This window comes from Erythrolamprus reginae, chromosome 3 (genome assembly GCF_031021105.1).
Source record: "Erythrolamprus reginae isolate rEryReg1 chromosome 3, rEryReg1.hap1, whole genome shotgun sequence".
Taxonomy (NCBI): Eukaryota; Metazoa; Chordata; class Lepidosauria; order Squamata; family Dipsadidae; genus Erythrolamprus; species Erythrolamprus reginae.
Window position 1 is genome coordinate 167,768,542 of NC_091952.1, and position 19,178 is coordinate 167,787,719.

General features: G+C 40.6%; 1 protein-coding gene across 5 annotated transcripts in view; it reads right to left on the reverse strand.

Moving 5' to 3' along the window:
• The window catches only part of DROSHA (drosha ribonuclease III), a 133,493-nt gene that overhangs the window by 56,622 nt on the left and 57,693 nt on the right, over window positions 1-19,178 (reverse strand). For all 5 annotated transcript variants that reach the window (XR_011558676.1, XM_070747122.1, XM_070747120.1 and 2 more), the window contains exons 17-21: window positions 17,069-17,176; window positions 15,368-15,506; window positions 14,594-14,654; window positions 8,606-8,665; window positions 1,359-1,458 (exon numbers count right to left, since the gene is read on the reverse strand). Coding sequence is in view for 4 of the 5 variants with exons in the window: in XM_070747122.1 (XP_070603223.1) it covers window positions 1,359-1,458; window positions 8,606-8,665; window positions 14,594-14,654; window positions 15,368-15,506; window positions 17,069-17,176 (468 nt within the window). In the remaining variant the exon portion in view is untranslated. The remainder of the gene's footprint in view (window positions 1-1,358; window positions 1,459-8,605; window positions 8,666-14,593; window positions 14,655-15,367; window positions 15,507-17,068; window positions 17,177-19,178) is intronic.

A 19,178-nucleotide genomic window follows, 5' to 3' on the forward strand; every position in this document is an offset into this window, starting at 1 on the left:
ACTGAACTCCAGTTGCCATTCTGAGGCCCATTCACAACTGATCTATTTATACTGTTTAGTAGCTAAAGCTTCTCTTGTAGCTAAAGTGAAAAACTTTACTTACCAAATATTCAGGGACTCTCTATAACAGCCTCTGGCAACTTAATAAACCCATGTCGATCACCCCAACATCCCATCCTACATAATCAACTCCATCTGGGTGATAAAACCTGGGACCCTATGAATCTGCAATGGCTCAGGTAAGAAGGAACTTCTAATGAAGCCCATTAATGGAGTTGAGAGGAATACCAATGTAACCAAAATAAAACCCTTATAAGAAAATATACTACTTGCATTACCAAACCCAACTTTATATTTTAGCGCCCCAACTAGGAGCTTTCAAGTGCCTCTTCTGAAGGCTGAAATATCAGACCATGTCATCAATAGGGCAACTGCATAGTTCCTCAAACTCACTTTGGCAGTTCTGACCTTTTCAATTTGATCTATTTAGAGTAGGTTTTGCATTCCAACATTTCATTATGGAAATATTTTACCAGTTTCCAAGAACGTAATTTCGTCTTAAGAGTTTGTAATGAAAACTGATTATACCCATCACTTTCAGCCATTTCTTAGCAAAGACGCACCTTCATTCACAATCACTTTCCATGGACATAATGGAAATTATTAAGGTCTTTCAACAGGTTGATAGAACCAGATCATAAAAATATGACTTGTGTACAAAAGAGCTCACACTATTCCTGCAACTTATTGGTTCAGAATATACCTTGATGTCTTCCAGGTAGCTTAGATTTTTAGAATCACAAGCAATGGCTAATCCGGAGAGTCAATCAATTGGGACCAAGACATTAGGAGGAACCAGATTTTATGTTTTGAATCATAAACTGGAAAACTCTCCTGCAATTGACGTATTTCCTATTCATTTTAACAACAACGCAGAATATATTACACTCCTTGTGACCACTGCAAGTTTTGCACAACACAAAGCATTTTATCTCCTTTCTGCCCCTATAGCTAACAAAACCTTTGCGGTAATATTGGAGAATAAGTCTCATGATTGGAACGCTTGAGAAGCACCAGCTTTAGGCCACTTTCAAATCCTGAAAACTATTCTGAGTAACAGAACAGAATAACAGAATAGCAGAGTTGGAAGGGACCCTGAAGATCTTCTAGTCCAAACCCCTGCTGAGATGGGAAATCTATACCATTTTGACAAATGGTTGTCCATTTCTTCTTCTTTAAAACTTCCTGTGTCATAACTTCTGGAGGCAAGTCATTACATACAAAAAGGGCAAGGGATGGGATAGAACAACTTATCAGCCAGACATTATCACAAACTAAGATGCAATAACTATATATACCTTAGCCAGCATTGCAAGATGTTGATTCTGAACAATGGCAGTACGGTATGTTGCTAATCCTCCTTCCTCCAAGCTTGGGAACAAATAGTACAGATGGACACTGGAAATAAAGATAAAAAACACAAAATGATCTGTATACTCTCTACTGCTGATATATGTTCCTGTCAATGAAATAACCATTCCAAATTTACTTCCATCTGATCTCTGCAGAGGTGGTAGTGTGCATTTCTAAACTCTACCAGCCTTGAAACTATTCCAGTATAGTAGAATAAAAGGTTTTCTTGACAATATTTTTTTAAACAAAGTTGGGCAGACATAATATTGAAGAGACCTCTGTGATGCAATTCTTTCCTAATTTATTTATTTAGTAAATTTACAATCACCCATCTCATATGCATGTCTCTTGATCATCACAGCTAAAAGAGAATAAGAAATAAAATCATCCAGAGTTAAAAAGCAATGAAATATCATGAAAATAGCAACCAAGAAGACTCTTAGCCATTCAAACAAGCCACAACAGAAGCCCACCCTTATATCAAGACCCCAACTCAATGGTAGACAGTTTTTTCCCTAAGTAAAAGAACAGAAGGATCAGAGCAAAGCTAATTTCTGGTGGGTGAGATTCCAGAGGTAGTCAACAAACACTGCAGGAAAAAAAGTGTCCTCCTGACATAGGATACTTTCTTGCCAATGGGAACTGAAGTAGGCCTCTCCTATCAAATTTAAGAGGATGGGTAGACTTGAAGATAGGTATTTCCATAAGTAACCCAGCCCCAGGCCCTGAAAAGCAACAGAACAGAACAAAGGTGTCACATATGCCAAATGACCAGCACCAGGTGAAGCTTCCAAATCCTTTTCAAGGGCATCCCCATGTAGACCACTTTGCAGTAATCCATTTGGGATTATCACATGGGTGATTATGAATGCCCCGCTCCTCCAGTCCAGGAACAGCTGCAACAGGCATACCGAACTAAACTGTGCAAAAAGGCCACCTTGCCATCAGGTAAGAACTATGAGTCCAGAAGGACCTTCATATGGCACAGAGGATCTGTGCAACCCCATCTAGAACAAGGCAGTGAAGTTCCATAGAACCAGGAGTGCCAGCATACAAAACTATTTGATTTTACTAAGATTGAACTGAGGCCTGTTGTTCCTCATCCAGACCTTAACTTCCAGACAATGAGACAGGACCTCCACTGTATCACTTGGATGATCCAGAGCAGAGATATATAATAGGATATGATCTGCATACTTATGATACTCCGCCTTAAACTAATGAATAGCATCAACCAGCAGCTTCATGTAACTGATAAAAAAAGAGAGAAGAGTGCACGGAGCCTATAGCACTCCACAGCAGAGGCTATTAGCTGACCTCCCTTCCTGTATAAACAATGACTGGAAGCAGCCTTGGTGAACCAGCACAGCACCTTGTTGCCCACTCCTAATGCTTGCAACCAACCCAGAAAGATGCCATGATCAATAGTATTTATTACCTCTTCCCTCTCTTCCTGATGAAGTGAGTAGAATAACAGGTCATGCATTTGACGTTTTCATCTAATTACTGAAGGAGTAGAAGAAGCCACAGGGAAGTAGCTTTCATACCACTTATTCCAGTAAAATAAGAACAAGGATTTCTTTATTTACTTTTTCATACTTTGTGCTGTCAATAAAACATGACTTGAAGGAAGAAAGGAAGGGAGGGAGTGAAGGGAGGGAGGGAGAGAGAGAGAGAGGAAGAAAGAAGGAAAGAAGGAAGGAAGGAAGGGAGAGAGAGAGAGAGAGAGAGAAAGAAAGAAAGAAAGAAAGAAAGAAAGAAAGAAAGAAAGAAAGAAAGAAAAACCCCATGATGTATTGTGGCTCTAATTTCGTGTGTTAAATTCAGGAGTTTTAGTTTTAGAACAATTCTGCAATGTACTAAAAGCTTCTTTAAAAAAAAAGAATAGAGATAAATAAATGTTTTTTAAAAAAATAGATAACATTGAATCTATAAGAGCATCACTAACTTTACTCATACATTAATTCCTAGGGAAAAACTGACTTTAAAACATTTATTCATCCTCTTTGCATGTTTTTATAGAAATGATCGGATGAAAATGCAGAATTTCAGAGACATGGCCTAGCCACGGTTCCTTCAAAGCAAATGGCCCTGAATTCAATCTCATTATATGGAGATTTATCTGCGAGTATATTTAACCTAATAAATCTATAGTGTGAACCTAAGCAAGGTTGCTCAAAAGAATGACTATATCCAAAAAGGATAAGACCTGCTTCTCAAATAATTTTACAGATTCAAGCTTCACGCTCTTAAGAGTGAGCTTGGAGGATTTATGTCAGCCATGGAAAGTCCAAGGTAAGCAGTCTTAGCTTTTCATACACACACACATACACACACACACACACACACACACACAAAAAAGATCCTGGTGAACTTGTAGTCACTTCATAGTTTCCTGTATCTTTATGCTGTTGTGCCATGATTGTCTGATATTTGCAGCCCAAGACTGGTAGCATTGTTATGAAGCAGTGGGACTTTGATGAGAGATAAATTCCCTTGCTTAGAGGAAAGGAGATGTTTATGAAAAGACTCACAAAACTGTGAGTTTGCAGGGTGATGGGAAGATCTTTCGCAGATTAAATTCCCTCAGGCCATATATGTTCCCCATATTTGCCTGTCTGATCTTCCTCTTCAGTAAATAGGCATTAGAGCTGGACTTTTGACTTCAGAAACATTGTGGTGAGGATTCTACTATTTGTGATTCACAGAAATTACATTAGAAGAAGTTACATATTCACCGTGCCTATGTTCAAGTCTCAAGAAAATATATGGAAAAAAAATAGTACAACATGGCGATATGTGATGGCATTACATAAATCAGCTGTCATTCAAAATATATTATTTTTTAGGATTTTTTAAAAAATGTCTTTTTAATAGAAACCAGACAAAAGCTCCAAACTACTCCTTCAAAGTAACTGTTAGAAGGCATTGATACTATAGTTTTTTCCTCTGTAAGGCTGCAATATTTTAGAGCCTCTCTTTAAATAAAACAACTATTTTTCCTAACACAGCTGAGATCTGAAATTGGTTTTGAAAGCTGTTTCTTCAGGTTTTTATTTTTTTTTATACTGCCTTCTCTCACAAATAACACTTATCAAGAAAATAGCTGCTGTTTTCACTAAGCCATGAAATGTCAATTTTATGGGAATTTTTTGGGGGGTCATTTTTCAGTACTTTTGAAAAACATACAAAGCCAAAATGATTGAGTGATCATCCATTAACTGGAAGACTCTTAGTGATCCTAGTGATTTATTTGCTTTTTAAAAACCCATATGAATATATGTATGTGACTGCCTGCTCCTAAAAAGGCAAAATGAATTAATGAATAATGGACTTTGAAGAAATATTTCAGGGTTTCCTTGGAAACTTATATCACACTTGAAATTATAGGCCAAAAGATAAAGGACTTCTATGATAAGAAGATGACACCATATCAAAAGTTGTATACCGTGTTTCCCCGAAAGTAAGACAGTGTCTTACTTTCTTTTTACCCCCAAAAGCCCCACTACGTCTTACTTTCGGGGTATGTCTTATATTGGAAAAAAATTGAAAGGGTCACGTTCCCGAAGGCATCTCCCCAGAGTCCAGAAGGGCAGCCGCGGGACAGGAGCCTCGTGAGCCCTTTTCCAAGTTCAACCTCAGGGCTCCAAGCGGCGTGCACGCGTGGAGCCGCAGACGCGTGTCGGGGAAGCGTGTGTCTGGAGGGGAGGAGCCGCTCTGCGCAGTTGGGCAGCCCCACCTGCCTGCCGGAAAGGAGGCGGGCGAAGGAGGGCGCAGCTCCGGCCGCTCGCCTCGGAGCCGGTCGACCTCGCTGGCCGCTTGTAGCCGAGCCTCGGCAGGACTCGGTTGCTGGGACGAGCGCCTTCACTGCAAGCCGCCGCCCGCTCGGCTCGCTTCGGACCAGCGCCATCCTTCGCTTTGCCAAACCGGGGAAGAGGCGGTGGCGCCGCAGCGAGGCGAAGGCGAGGGGCGCGCGGGGAGCTTGGAAGCGACGTCATCGGGCTCCCCCCCCGGCAATACCCCCATGTTTCCCCAAAAGTAAGACATATGTCTTACTTTCGGGGTACGGCTTATATTAGCCGACCCCCCTGAAACCCCCGATACGTCTTACAATCGGGGGTGTCTTACTATCGGGGAAACAGGGTATCTTTTTTTTCTGGCTATAAACCTAAAATCATTTTGGTCCTAAACTAGCTACTGCTCAAAACAGTTATGAGTAACCATGGGCCTTTTCACTTCATTCCAGTATGCTTTTTGGGTCTGAATGTGGCATTAAACTTCAAAAATATCTATGGACTTCTTTTATTCTCCTCTGCAGTAACATCCAAACATGTAGCAAAGCAATTATTCTGAAATCAATGGATGGAAGAAATGAGACAATAAAAAAGGACAAGGCAAAACCCCAATAGTTGGGAAGCATCCCATCGAGATAAGAAGACCACTTCTTGGGTCTTCTAATGCTCTTCAGCTTTAGGCATTTCAAAAAAAGACACTAATCTCCAATTGTAGATTAATAGTTTAAAGAGAATGGAAGGGAAAGGGAAGGGATATTTTTAAAAAGAAACAAAAGAAATGCATGAAGGCTAGGGTACAATAAAGGACTATCATTTTACCTGTGTTATTCCAGCCACCAAGGAAATAACAGCAATAGGGGTGGAAGGCTTGGCTCTGTTATAACTTGAGCTTAGTATCATGTCTAAATAACAAATAACAAGAGTTGGAAGAGACCTTGGAGATCTGGGGAAAAGGAACCCTCAATCTGAGTATTGCATTGGCAGTTCTGTGTTAGAAAAAACTTCAGAAGAGAAGGATTTAGGGGTAGTGATTTCTGACAGTCTCAAAATGGGTGAGCAGTGTGGTCGGGCGGTAGGAAAAGCAAGTAGGATGCTTGGCTGCATAGCTAGAGGTATAACAAACAGGAAGAGGGAGATTGTGATCCCGCTATATAGAGCGCTGGTGAGAATACATTTGGAATACTGTGTTCAGTTCTGGAGACTTCACCTACAAAAAGATATTGACAAAATTGAATGAGTCCAAAGAAAGGCTACAAGAATGGTGGAAGGTCTTAAGCATAAAACTTATTAGGAAAGTCTTAATGAACTCAATCTGTATAGTCTGGAGGACAGAAGGAAAAGGGGGGACATGATCGAAGCATTTAAATATGTTAAAGGATTAAATAAGGTTCAGGAGGGAAGTGTTTTTAATAGGAAAGTGAACACAAGAACAAGGGGACACAATCTGAAGTTAGTTGGGGAAAAATCAAAAGCAACATGAGAAAATATTATTTCACTGAAAGAGTAGTAGATCCTTGGAACAAACTTCCAGCAGACGTGGTTGGTAAATCCACAGTAACTGAATTTAAACATGCCTGGGATAAACATATATCCATTGTAAAATAAAATACAGGAAATAGTATAAGGGCAGACTAGATGGACCATGAGGTCTTTTTCTGCCGTCAGTCTTCTATGTTTCTAGTCTGATCCTTTGGTCTGATAGGAAACCCCTTACCATTTCAGACAAATGGTTGCCTGATAACTTCTTAAAAGTTTTGGTAACCACCAAAAATCAAAAAAGACATTGAAACTCTGGAGAAAATGCACAAGAGAGCAACCAGGATGATAAGGGGACTGGAAACTAAAACATACAAAGAGAGGTTGCAGGAATTGGGCATGGATAATCTAGCGAAGAGAAGGACCAGGGGACACATGATAGTAGTCTTCCGATACTTGAGGGGCTGCTACAGAGAGGAGGGGGTCAGGCTATTTTCCAAACAGAAAGCCAGACAAGGAACAATGGATGGAAGCTGACCAAAGAGAGATTCAACCTGGAATAAGGAAGAACTTTCTGACAGTGAGAGCGATCAACCAATGGAACTGCCTGCGGAGGTTGTGAATGCTCCAACACTTGAGACTTTCAAGAGGAGATTTGACTGTCATTTGTTTCGGGTGTTGTAGGGTCTCCTGCTCGAGCAGGGGGTTGGACTAGATGTCCTACAAGGCCCCTTCCAACTCTAATAAACAAACAAATAAATAAATAATAAGTAAACAAACAAACAAACAAACATCCAGTATTGGAGCACTCATAACATCTGGAGGCAAGTCATTCCACTGATTAATTGTTCTGTCAGGAAATTTCTCCTTAGTTCAAGGTTGGTTTTCTCCCTGCTTAGTTTCCATACATTGCTTGTTATCCTGTCCTCAGTTGCTTTGGAGAATAGCTTTACTCCCTCTTCTTTGTGGCAGCCCCTTAGATATTGGAATACTGCTGCCATATCACCCCTAATCCTTTATTTCATTAAACTAGACATAACCAAATCTTGCAGACATTTTAAAAATATGTTTTAGCCTTCAGTCCCCCTAATTATATTGTTGCTCTTGTCTGCACTCTTTCTAGAATCTCAACATATTTTTTATATTGTGATGACCAAAATTGGATGGATCAGATCTTCCCTCTCTTTATAAAATAAAACCAACTTTCAGTTACATTTTTAAATGAATCCAATTCTTTCTATGATTATTTCTTGAACGACAGGATATGTAAGGAAAGCCTACTTTTTAATTTAACTATTTTCTGGACCATCCTAACAAAATTCCAACAGTTGACTAGTATTTGCGACAATACTTAGAGAGAGACCTAGGTCAATTCAGAATGTAGGCCCAACTAGATTTGAAGGCACTTGGTTCATTAGACAAGGTGAGGGAAAATGTACCTGGTGCTTCAATCAATGAAAGGGTGGGGCAGGGCAGAAATAATGATACAGAAATCACTATCAACCAGTTTCCATTTCCTATCTCTAAGGGAAACCGAGCAATGGTCAAAATATGTAAACTCAACTCAAAATATTAAATGCTTGGCACATCAGAAATACTGTGTAATTTTGTAAAAGGTACAGATTTGGAGGTCAGTAAGTTTTCTTGTTAACAATACTGAAATCGTACCAAAAAACCCACTGGCCACAGATATATTGTGTAGGTTTAAAACAGTGTTGGACCACAATTTCTCCTCTAATTTAATGAGTTATATTCCAAGTCTCCAACCACTAACACAAAAGGTATGCTAGAATTTGTTGCTGTACAGCATCTTTTGAGGGTGGCCTATCTGTTCTCGGTTGACTAAATGGGATTAAGGGGTGAGAAAAGGATGATTTATTATATGGCAGAAGCAGGTCTCGGACGTGAACGCAAAGACTTACCTAGTTAAAAACTCAACCACAGCATCTCCCAAAAATTCCAAGCGTTCGTTGTGGTTAATTCTGCAAAGGAATGCAAAGACGATTAAGAGCGATTCTTGCAGTCTTACGTGACATTGTTGATGGAAAACAGCTACCCATCACTTCTTTGGGCAATAAGCAAAGAAAGTTAGCCTCCCGCAGTTTATCTTTCGGAATTCTGAATTCCCGATGCACAACAGTGAATATCTGGGCTTCTCCTCCACCATACAAAAGCCACAGGCGGCCTGAAAGGTAATAAGGCAGATTATAATTTTGTGTTGACTGATTAGTAAAAGAGAGGATAATGACGTGCAAAAGCCTGCTGCGAGGGACTTTTGCGTGTGCTGTTATGCCTGTCAAATGATTTAAAAGAAATGCCTCCCCCTAGGCCATCTATAGACTCTTGGTGCCAGGCACACAAAAAAGAAAAGCACCTTGCAGGGAGCTTGCTGTTTCTTGAAACAGCTATAATGGTGAGCCTGCCTGACCCTTCGTCTTCTTCAGCGTTTTTATTCTCTAGGTACAAGCAGGATTACAGCTTACGAGGGGACAACATGCTTTGCATGCAAAACATTACACATTCAATCCTTAGCATTTCTCTCTAGGAAAGAACTACTGCCTGAAACTTTGAAAATACTTGCCGGGCCGTGGAGAAAATGCAGTACATTGATACCTCGTCTTACAAACGCCTTGTCATACAAACTTTTAGAGATACAAACCCGGGGTTTAAGATTTGTTTGCCCCTTCTTACAAACTATTTTCCCCCCACAAACCCACCGCCGCTGCTGGGATGCCCCACCTCTGGACTTCCGTTGCCAGAGAAGCACCCATTTTTGCGCTGCTGGGATTCTCCTGAGGCTCCCCTCAATGGGAAACCCCACCTCCGGACTTCCGTGTTTTTGCGATGCTGCATGGGAATCCCAGCAGGGGAATCCCAGCAGTGCAAAAACGGGCACTTCACTGGCAACAGAAGTCCGGAGGTGGGGTTTCCCAGTGAGGGGAGCCTCACTGAAATCACAGCATCGCAAAAACACAGAGGTCCAGAGGTGGGGTTTCCCATGGAGGGGACCCTCAGGGGAATCCCAGCAGCGCAAAAATGGGCACTTCGGCTGGCAAAAGGGGTGAATTTTGGGCTTGGACGCATTAATCACTTTTCCATTGATTCCTATGGGAAACATTGTTTCATCTTACAAACTTTTCACCTTAAGAACCTCGTGCCGGAACCAATTAAGAACCCAATGACCCTAAAGGAAGGAAGCTTTTCCTACATTTCTATTTAGATGCTTGCAGAGTTCTTAGGGGGTCTCCTTGTCTTTTGAACAAGAAGGAAATAGTCAGACCTACAGCCAGTGGAGGGCCACCAAAATTTTTACTACCAATGTGGCAGGACATCCTGCATTTTCTTTCAATATCTTTCAGTGCAAATTGGGTGCTCTGGGGTGGAGCTCCATTTTTGCTACCCCACTGTGTGTCCCCCCCCTCCATCAGGGCAGTAGCCCACCCCTGCCTCCAGCCAAGGAGACCAATAGGTCTCTAAATATTATTGTGCAGGAAAGCAAAATACTGAAAGCAGGACCAGGAAATATCCCTCCCCCCCCCCAAAAAAAAAAAAAAAAGATTGCCATTGGTGATCAGAGATTCAATTATGGTAATCAAGGTTTTAAAAAATGGTCAATTCATAGTAATACACTTTTAAACTTCTGATGGGGCTACATAGATAACTAGGATTGCAAATTAGGATTATTTCTTCCATCAGATTGCAAAAGTGGCATCATGGCTTGAGGGCAGAGAGTGGAATAAACACATATATTGTAAATCCAGCTTTCTGCTACTTCACTCTAAGAGTCCTTGGGGGGTAGCTGGTGAGTAGTTTCTGTCACCCACAATTAACTAGCAAAGCCAGCTGAAATATCTGGACCCAAGATGGACATATATGAAAAATAACACGTGGAGCTTGGGAAAGGCATATGGAAAATAAACCAAAAATTCAATCTAGATCTTGGGTCATCATTGTTATGCGAGAAAGATGATGGTGGTTCCTGCTGCTGGCATTCAAGATACAGAAGTTTAAATGAAGGACCACAGAGCAGGGATTCTCATGCAAAATGCTGCCCCAAATCCACTGCCAGTTATTGTCAATGAAACAAGTCTAAATGAATCACTATTTGGACTTGATGTATAGTAGTTTCCAATGCAACTAAACAATGGATTTTTTTTAAAAAAAAATCTGAGGTGGAATTTAAAAGATTGCACAGGTCCTTAGCCCTCCCCATGATTAACAACATTATCAATAATTTACAGACCATATATCAGAATTCAGTCTTAAATATCACAGTTTAAGCACAGCCAGGACCTTACATTAAGATTTGAATGGCATGCCAATTTATGATATACAATTCACTTGTACATTACACATACCAGATCTCTTTATTTCTCTCTCTCCAACCCCACCCCCAGAAAAGATTAAAAGTAATTAACTACAGATTGAATGTAATTAAGAATGAGGGGAGGGAGTAAAGATTTGATTTAAATATACTGTAATTTTCTGTGGAGAAAAAGGAGAACAAACAGCATCAAAATCATTCCACGGGAGTATATATGACACTGCTGTAATTACACTGTGTTGTCGGATATACCCTAAGAATGAAACACAATCTATAAAATTCAGCTCTCCACACAAACTGAAAGGCAGGCTTCCCATTAAATTCTGAATTATAAACATTTCTGGAAATGTTCCTATGCTATATGGATATGATTTGTCTGCACAAGTATTTGGGCTATAATACTTTATGAGAAATCTATTCTACTTTATGCGGTTTGAGCATATGAAGAAAACTAATGAAAGAAAGTAAAAACTGATCTGGAGAAAAATATCTTTATCGGAATATTGGAAACAATAGGCAGTAAGGAAATAATACAAAATTGTAATGTACTCTGCTATCTTAATTATTTAGAGTAAAAAGCAAAGACCATAGAAATTCGAAATTGTCAGGGCTGCCTGAAATAGAAATTCCACATGGAATATATCAGCACTGGAATATCCTCTAGCCCCCAGTTCTCCCCATACGTCATAAGAAAAGAAGCTCTGGGACAGTGATGGCAAACCTTTTTTTCCTTGGGTGATAAAAATCCATGTGTGTGCACTCTATCGCGTATGCATGAGTGCCCACACCCATAATTCAATGCTCCCTGCCGTCTGCACATGTGCACATGACACCCCTCATGCTGCCCTGCCCACTTTTGCATGCACGGACCTTTCCGCTCCCCCATTTCCCGACTTCTGATGGACCAGGTAGGCCCTTTTTTCGCCCTCCCAAGCTCCAGAGGCTTTCTTGCAGCCTGGCGAGGGTGAAAATGTCCCATCGGTGGCTGAAAATGCCCTCCCACAGCCTCAACGCAAGCTAAAGATCAGCTGGCCAGAGTGCACATGAGCGCTGGAGCTGAGCTAGGGCAAGAGTTCGTGTGCCGGCAGATATAGCTCCGCATGCCATAGATTCGCCACCACTGCTCTAGGAGCATCATTCTACAGCAGTACCACACAACTATGCTGACAGGTGTTTGTTTATGTTTATGTTTATTTAGATTTGTATGACGCCCCTCTCCGCAGACTCGGGGCGGCTCACAACAAAGTGAAAAAAACAATTTACAACAAATCTAAATTTCTACTAAAAACATTTTAAAAAACCCATTTTCTAAACACACATACATACACACATACCATTCATAAATTGTATATGCCCGGGGGAGATGTCTCAGTTCCCCCATGCCTGACGACACAGATGGGTCTTAAGGAGCTTACGAAAGGCAAGGAGAGTAGGGGCAGTTCTAATCTCCGGGGGGAGTTGGTTCCAGAGGGCCGGGGCCGCCACAGAGAAAGCTCTTCCCCTGGGTCCCGCCAACCGACATTGTTTAGTTGACGGGACCCGGAGAAGGCCCACTCTGTGGGACCTAATCGGTCGCTGGGATTCGTGCGGCAGCAGACGGTCTCGGAGATATTCTGGTCCAGTGCCATGAAGGGCTTTAAAGGTCATAACCAACACTTTGAATTGTGACCGGAAGTTGATCGGCAACCAATGCAGACTGCGGAGTGTTGGTGAAACATGGGCATACCTAGGTAGGCCCATGACTGCTCTCGCAGCTGCATTCTGCACGATCTGAAGTTTCCGAACACTTTTCAAAGGTAGCCCCATGTAGAGAGCATTACAGTAGTCGAACCTCGAGGTGATGAGGGCATGAGTGACTGTGAGCAGTGAGTCCCGGTCCAGATAGGGTCGCAACTGGTGCACCAGGCGAACCTGGGCAAACGCCCCCCTCGCCACAGCTGAAAGGTGGTTCTCTAATGTGAGCTGTGGATCGAGGAGGACGCCCAAGTTGCGGACCCTCTCCGAGGGGGTCAATAATTCCCCCCCCCCAGGGTAATGGAAGGACAGATGGAATTGTCCTTGGGAGGTAAAACCCACAGCCACTCCGTCTTATCCGGGTTGAGTTTGAGTCTGTTGACACCCATCCAGGCCCCAACAGCCTCCAGGCACCGGCACATCACTTCCACCGCTTCGTTGACTGGACATGGGGTGGAGATGTAAAGCTGGGTATCATCAGCGTACTGACCTTATCACCACACCAAACAACGGAACCGAAGCCCATATAAAAAACACAATTGGCTAAAAGCAGTGTTCCATGTATTGACTTGTGCTAGTCACTAATTTCATTCATTCATTCATTCATTCATTCATTCATTCATTCATTCTCCCACCCACCTCCCCTATAAGCTTACAAGTTATAAAATACCGTAAGTAAAGATTATTTAAATATCTAAAGATTAAATTGGATTATTATTTTAAAACTATACTAAAACCAGAATCAAAAGACAGATGCAATGGGGATGACATCTTCTTATTCCATCAGCCACCTCCAGCAGTGAACGCCCACTTCAGGGCCCCAGGCCAACAGCAAAGCCAGGGTTTGATATCCTTCAAGAAGACCAAAATGGTGGGAGCATCATGTTCACCTTACACCAATATTGGGGTGCAGCATGGATGATCTGGTACACCGTCCTGGTAGGAAAAATGGAGATGCATACGCAAGCGACCGCAGAAGATTTGGCTTCTGCACATGTGCAGGAAGATAAATCTTGCACGAGGATGCTCACGCGGGGGACATTTTGCCGTCCATGCGTGAAAGCAAACAAATCACCAAAAATTGGTGAAATCTCATGCGTGCGACCATCCTCGTGCAAGATTTCACTTCCTGCACATGCGCAGAAGCCAAATCTCCAGATGTGTGCATGCATGCGCCAATCACCAGGAGCACACCGGTAGCGCCAGCAACAAGGAGCCCTTCACTGCCTTACACCTATGCGGTTCTGCCCTGTATTGGTTACCAACAGATTTCTTGTTGCAATTCAAAGGGATAATTTTGACTTATAAAGTCATGTGACTTGACATCTTCAGGACTTCATACTTCAACTAGAATTCATTCTTTCCCTTAATCTCTGCAAATGTCACATAGCTTATAGCCCTGCCTAGTTAGACCTCTTAGACCAGAATTTCTCAGCAGTTGTGAACATAGTATTATTTATTAAATGATGGTTGGGTATGGCCATTAGCCAGAAATTTTGATGTACTTTGAGTATTTGAAATAGTACAAAATATTAGAATTGACAATGAAAATATTCAAGTGGTGGATAATTTCTGCCTTTTAGGATCAACTAAGTCAAAAGAGGTCAAGATATAAACCACCAACTAGTTTTTGGTCGATTTTACTTGAATCTGACTCCTGAGTTGCAAATCCTTGTTTGTACAGAACCAGCTGTCCTTCTGCATTTGTGAACCTGTATCTTTTCCAGCATTTTACACTATTTTACACTCATAAATGCACCATATCCCTATTAATTCAATTATATGAATATCACGGCCACACACTTGTAATGCATCGTTCTTATACCCCGTAGGAGGGAAATGTTACACATACCTGGAAGGAGTTGGATCCTCTTGACCAAGACGTGACATAATATTGATCAAAGTGTTTATACCTGTAAAATACATCACATTTAAAAATGTATTCATATATTCAATATTGTAGCTTCCTTTCAGTCTGATAAGATAGTTTCCTCTGGTCTAATATACAATGGTACCTCAATACTCATTGTTAATTGGTTAATCAGTACCCAAAATGACGAGTATCACATTTTTCCTATAAGAAATAATGCAGTAAGTCCTAAAGCCGCTAACATCGACAAGTTCTAGATAGCTTGTGTGTTTAGTACCAAACAAATGATGAGTTACCAGGATAAAATTCTCATCTCAAAATGGATTTAGTACCAAATTCAATGAATTTCAAAGCAGTTGAGTACCAAGGTACCGCTGTGGTCTGATAATTACAGGGAGGATATTTATGAAGAAACAATAAATATTCTGCTTCTCCAACTTGCTTTTTAATAAAAATTTAATAAATAAAAAAGGCTCAAATGAAGAACCCTGGCAAGCAACTTCAATGCTCACATCGGAGGAGGAAAGTCTACGGAGAGGGGCGGCATACAAATTAAATAAATGAATGAATGAATGAATGAATGAATAAATAAATAAATAAAATAAATAAAATAAATAAATAAAATAAATAAAATAAATAAATAAATAAAGTAAAATAAATAAAATAAATAAAATAAATAAAATAAATAAAATAAATTAATTTAATTATTAATTAAATTAATAAATAAATGGCAACAGGAAAGACAATCAAACTGACCTTTCTTCCTCATATGCATATGATGAACTTTCCTATCCCCATATTTGGGTTGCCGAATCCCACAATTTGATAAGGAATTTCTGGCATGGTCTGGATTCATTCCAAAGTTCAAGTGATGGCTTGGGTGAGTCATGGCAAGCTGAAAAGCAGAATCCCAAAATCAAACTTAAGCACAATGAACAATGTTAATTCAAATGTACAGTGAAACCCCGGAGAAATTTAACTAGGTTCAGTGTCAGAGTGACTCATTCATGGTTTTCCAAATTTTCTTGGAAATTTGTTCTTTGGATAACATTGCTGAAATCTTTTTATTGACAACCTTTTATTGTTTTTAATATTAAAAATATTTACAATTTTAAAACTTTACCATATCATGTTGCTGTCCTTGATTCTACATTCCTATTCCATTTTTTTCCCTATCTAATCAATCATTGTTCAGACCATGCTCAAAGCCCAGTTAGATCCACTGTGTTGGTAGTTTCCAACTACCTCACTTACTTCCTGTTTCCAAGCTAAACTCTTAGGATCTAGGCTCTATTATCTACAGAAATCTCCCTGAATGGATTGGATTATTGGAGCCTGGAGTTGGAGGGCACTCGTATTTGGGCAAATATGTTTGTGAGTGACATAGGGGAAGGTTTGGTAGGGAAGGTTTGCCTATTTGCCGACGACTCTAAAGTGTGCAATAGGGTTGATATTCCTGGAGGGGTCGGTAATATGGTGAATGATTTAGCTTTACTATATAAATGGTCAAAGCAATGGAAAATGCAGTTTAATGTTTCCAAATGTAAAATAATGCACTTGGGGAAAAGGAATCCTCAATCTGAGTATTGCATTGGCAGTTCTGTGTTAGAAAAAACTTCAGAAGAGAAGGATTTAGGGGTAGTGATTTCTGACAGTCTCAAAATGGGTGAGCAGTGTGGTCGGGCAGTAGGAAAAGCAAGTAGGATGCTTGGCTGCATAGCTAGAGGTATAACAAGCAGGAAGAGGGAGATTGTGATCCCCTTATATAGAGCGCTAGTGAGACCACATTTGGAGTACTGTGTTCAGTTCTGGAGACCTCACCTACAAAAAGATATTGACAAAATTGAACGGGTCCAAAGACGGGCTACAAGAATGGTGGAAGGTCTTAAGCATAAAACGTATCAGGAAAGACTTAATGAACTCAATCTGTATAGTCTGGAGGACAGAAGGAAAAGGGGGGACATGATCGAAACATTTAAATATGTTAAAGGGTTAAATAAGGTTCAGGAGGGAAGTGTTTTTAATAGGAAAGTGAACACAAGAACAAGGAGACACAATCTGAAGTTAGTTGGGGGAAAGATCAAAAGCAACATGAGAAAGAGTAGTAGATCCTTGGAACAAACTTCCAGCAGACGTGGTTGATAAATCCACAGTAGCTGAATTTAAACATGCCTGGGATAAACATATATCCATTGTAAGATGAAATACAGGAAATAGTATAAGGGCAGACTAGATGGACCGAGTCTGCGGAGAGGGGCGGCATGCAAATCTAAATAAACATAAACATAAACAAACATGAGGTCTTTTTATGTCGTCAGTCTTCTATGTTTCTATGTTTCTAAATGGATTTAAACAGCATTAGGAAGATACCAATACATTCCTTTCCCGTTCCTTTCATTTTATCCCAACTTGGTACAGTAGTCCTATTGAAGTATATGATTGTCAACATGAACTCACCTGCAATAAGCACCGTTCTTTAAAAATGTAGCCTATTAGTCTGTCCAAATGCATCAGACACTGATGGTAACGGATGTGGTGTGTTAGGACGGGAAGCATCATGGCATGCTAGAGAAAGAATCATCACAATTCAAGCTAGAAAATCCTTGAATGCAACAATATCCTTAAACACTGCTTTTAGCCACTTCTTTACATTCATAATATACGCTGCAGCTATTATAAGCACATCCATAGTTTTTACAAGGGCTTTGAAAAAGAGCAGTACATTATACCAACAAGATATGTATGTGATAAAGCAGGGAGAACTAAGTTTTTACATTATGTAGTAAATTAGTTGGTACAGATCCATCTTAGATAGGAGAGTTCATTGCTTACCTCCTTATCGCCTTAAATTAAATTCAAAATGTAACAATTTATTCTCAGAGCTGTCCGACAAAATGTTATTTCTAATTCACTTCCCAACACCCCCACCCCTACACATTTACAGAAGATAAAAATGATGAACTGTAGAATTCATCTAAATCCTACAGTATATTCATTGGGGTAATTGACCACTTGAATGGAACTCTAGAGCTTCTGTACATATTGATCTAAGGCAAGAGTATCAACTCGTTGTACAATTCCCACAGTACTATTCTATTTGTGGCAGGCCAAAGTCTTCAACTCAAAATGATGGCTTCAGCCTGACACTCGCAGCCCATGGGTCGGATGCGTCACATGGTTGGTCACACCTACACCCGGCTTAGCAAAGAGAAAAAAAGTCACCACGTATCATGTGATGACACTGTGACGATGCGAGTTTGACATCCCTGATCTAAGGGCTCACATTATGGAAATGAGAACTGATAAGCACACAGTTTTAGAAACAGGGAAAACAGAACATCATTGACTGTTAAATGTTTTTATACATATACAAATATTCAATCGTAACAAATAATATTTTGGATAATTAACATAGGGCTTCTAAATCAAAGGAAGCAATAGCATATTAGTGAGCTGCACGAATCCCAGCGACCAGTTAGGTCCCACAGAGTGGGCCTTCTCCGAGTCCCGACAACTAAACAATGTCGTTTGGCGGGGAAGAGCCTTCTCTGTGGCAGCCCCGGCCCTCTGGAACCAGCTCCCCCCAGAGATTAGAATTGCCCCCACCCTCCTCGCCTTTCGTAAGCTCCTTAAACCCCCCCTCTGCCATCAGGCATGGGGGAACTGAGATATTCCCTCCCCCTAGGCCTTTACAATTTATGCATGGTATATTTGTGTGTATGTTTGGTTTTATAATAAGGGTTTTTAGTTGTTTTAGTATTGGATGGTTACATGCTGTTTTTATCATTGTTGTTAGCCGCCCCGAGTGTACGGAGAGGGGCGGCATACAAATACAATTAATAATAATAATAATAATAATAATAATAATAATAATGAGACCCCCCTTATTGAGTACTGTTCTTAGCACTCTGCTTTAAAAAGTATTCAGACAAACTGGAACATAAAAATATAACAATAAATTGATTAGTAGGCCAAAGAGATAAAAAGAACTGAGAAGTCCAGTTTGCGGGGAAATCAAGGGGAAGTGATAGCAGTTTTCAGAAGATGCTAAACAGAAGGTGGTCAAGACCTTCACCATTCAAGCATGCAATCTAGAACCCAGGCCAAGTTGAAGTTTGGATAACACCAGGGATTATTCATTTACATGGGGGTTCTCAAGGGAACTAGCAAGGTGGGAAGAGAAGAGCTTTTGAGATGCAGCTTATACTGTATGCCTAAACCCCTAAGTTCTTCACTTGCCTTGCTGTGCTGTCTGTCCAATGAGCCAGTGAAAATGCAAAGCAGTATGTTATTTACTGAAATCTTGTCTGTGAAAACTCTGCAACCATCATGCCCAGGGACCGTGCCCCAAGTATTTTGTTAGCAGCATGTTGAACGCAGGGACACTTCAAATTTATTAAATTGAAACTCTAATCCTGAACCACTGGGCAAGAAAGAAAAAAATACTACAGCAATAACTTTCAACCACTGTGTAATATGCTCATGCTCACAGTCTCACTACACATTTAACTGTAGTTTTAATCTGGCAGGAAGCAGCATAGATATCAATATGATACACACAGACAAA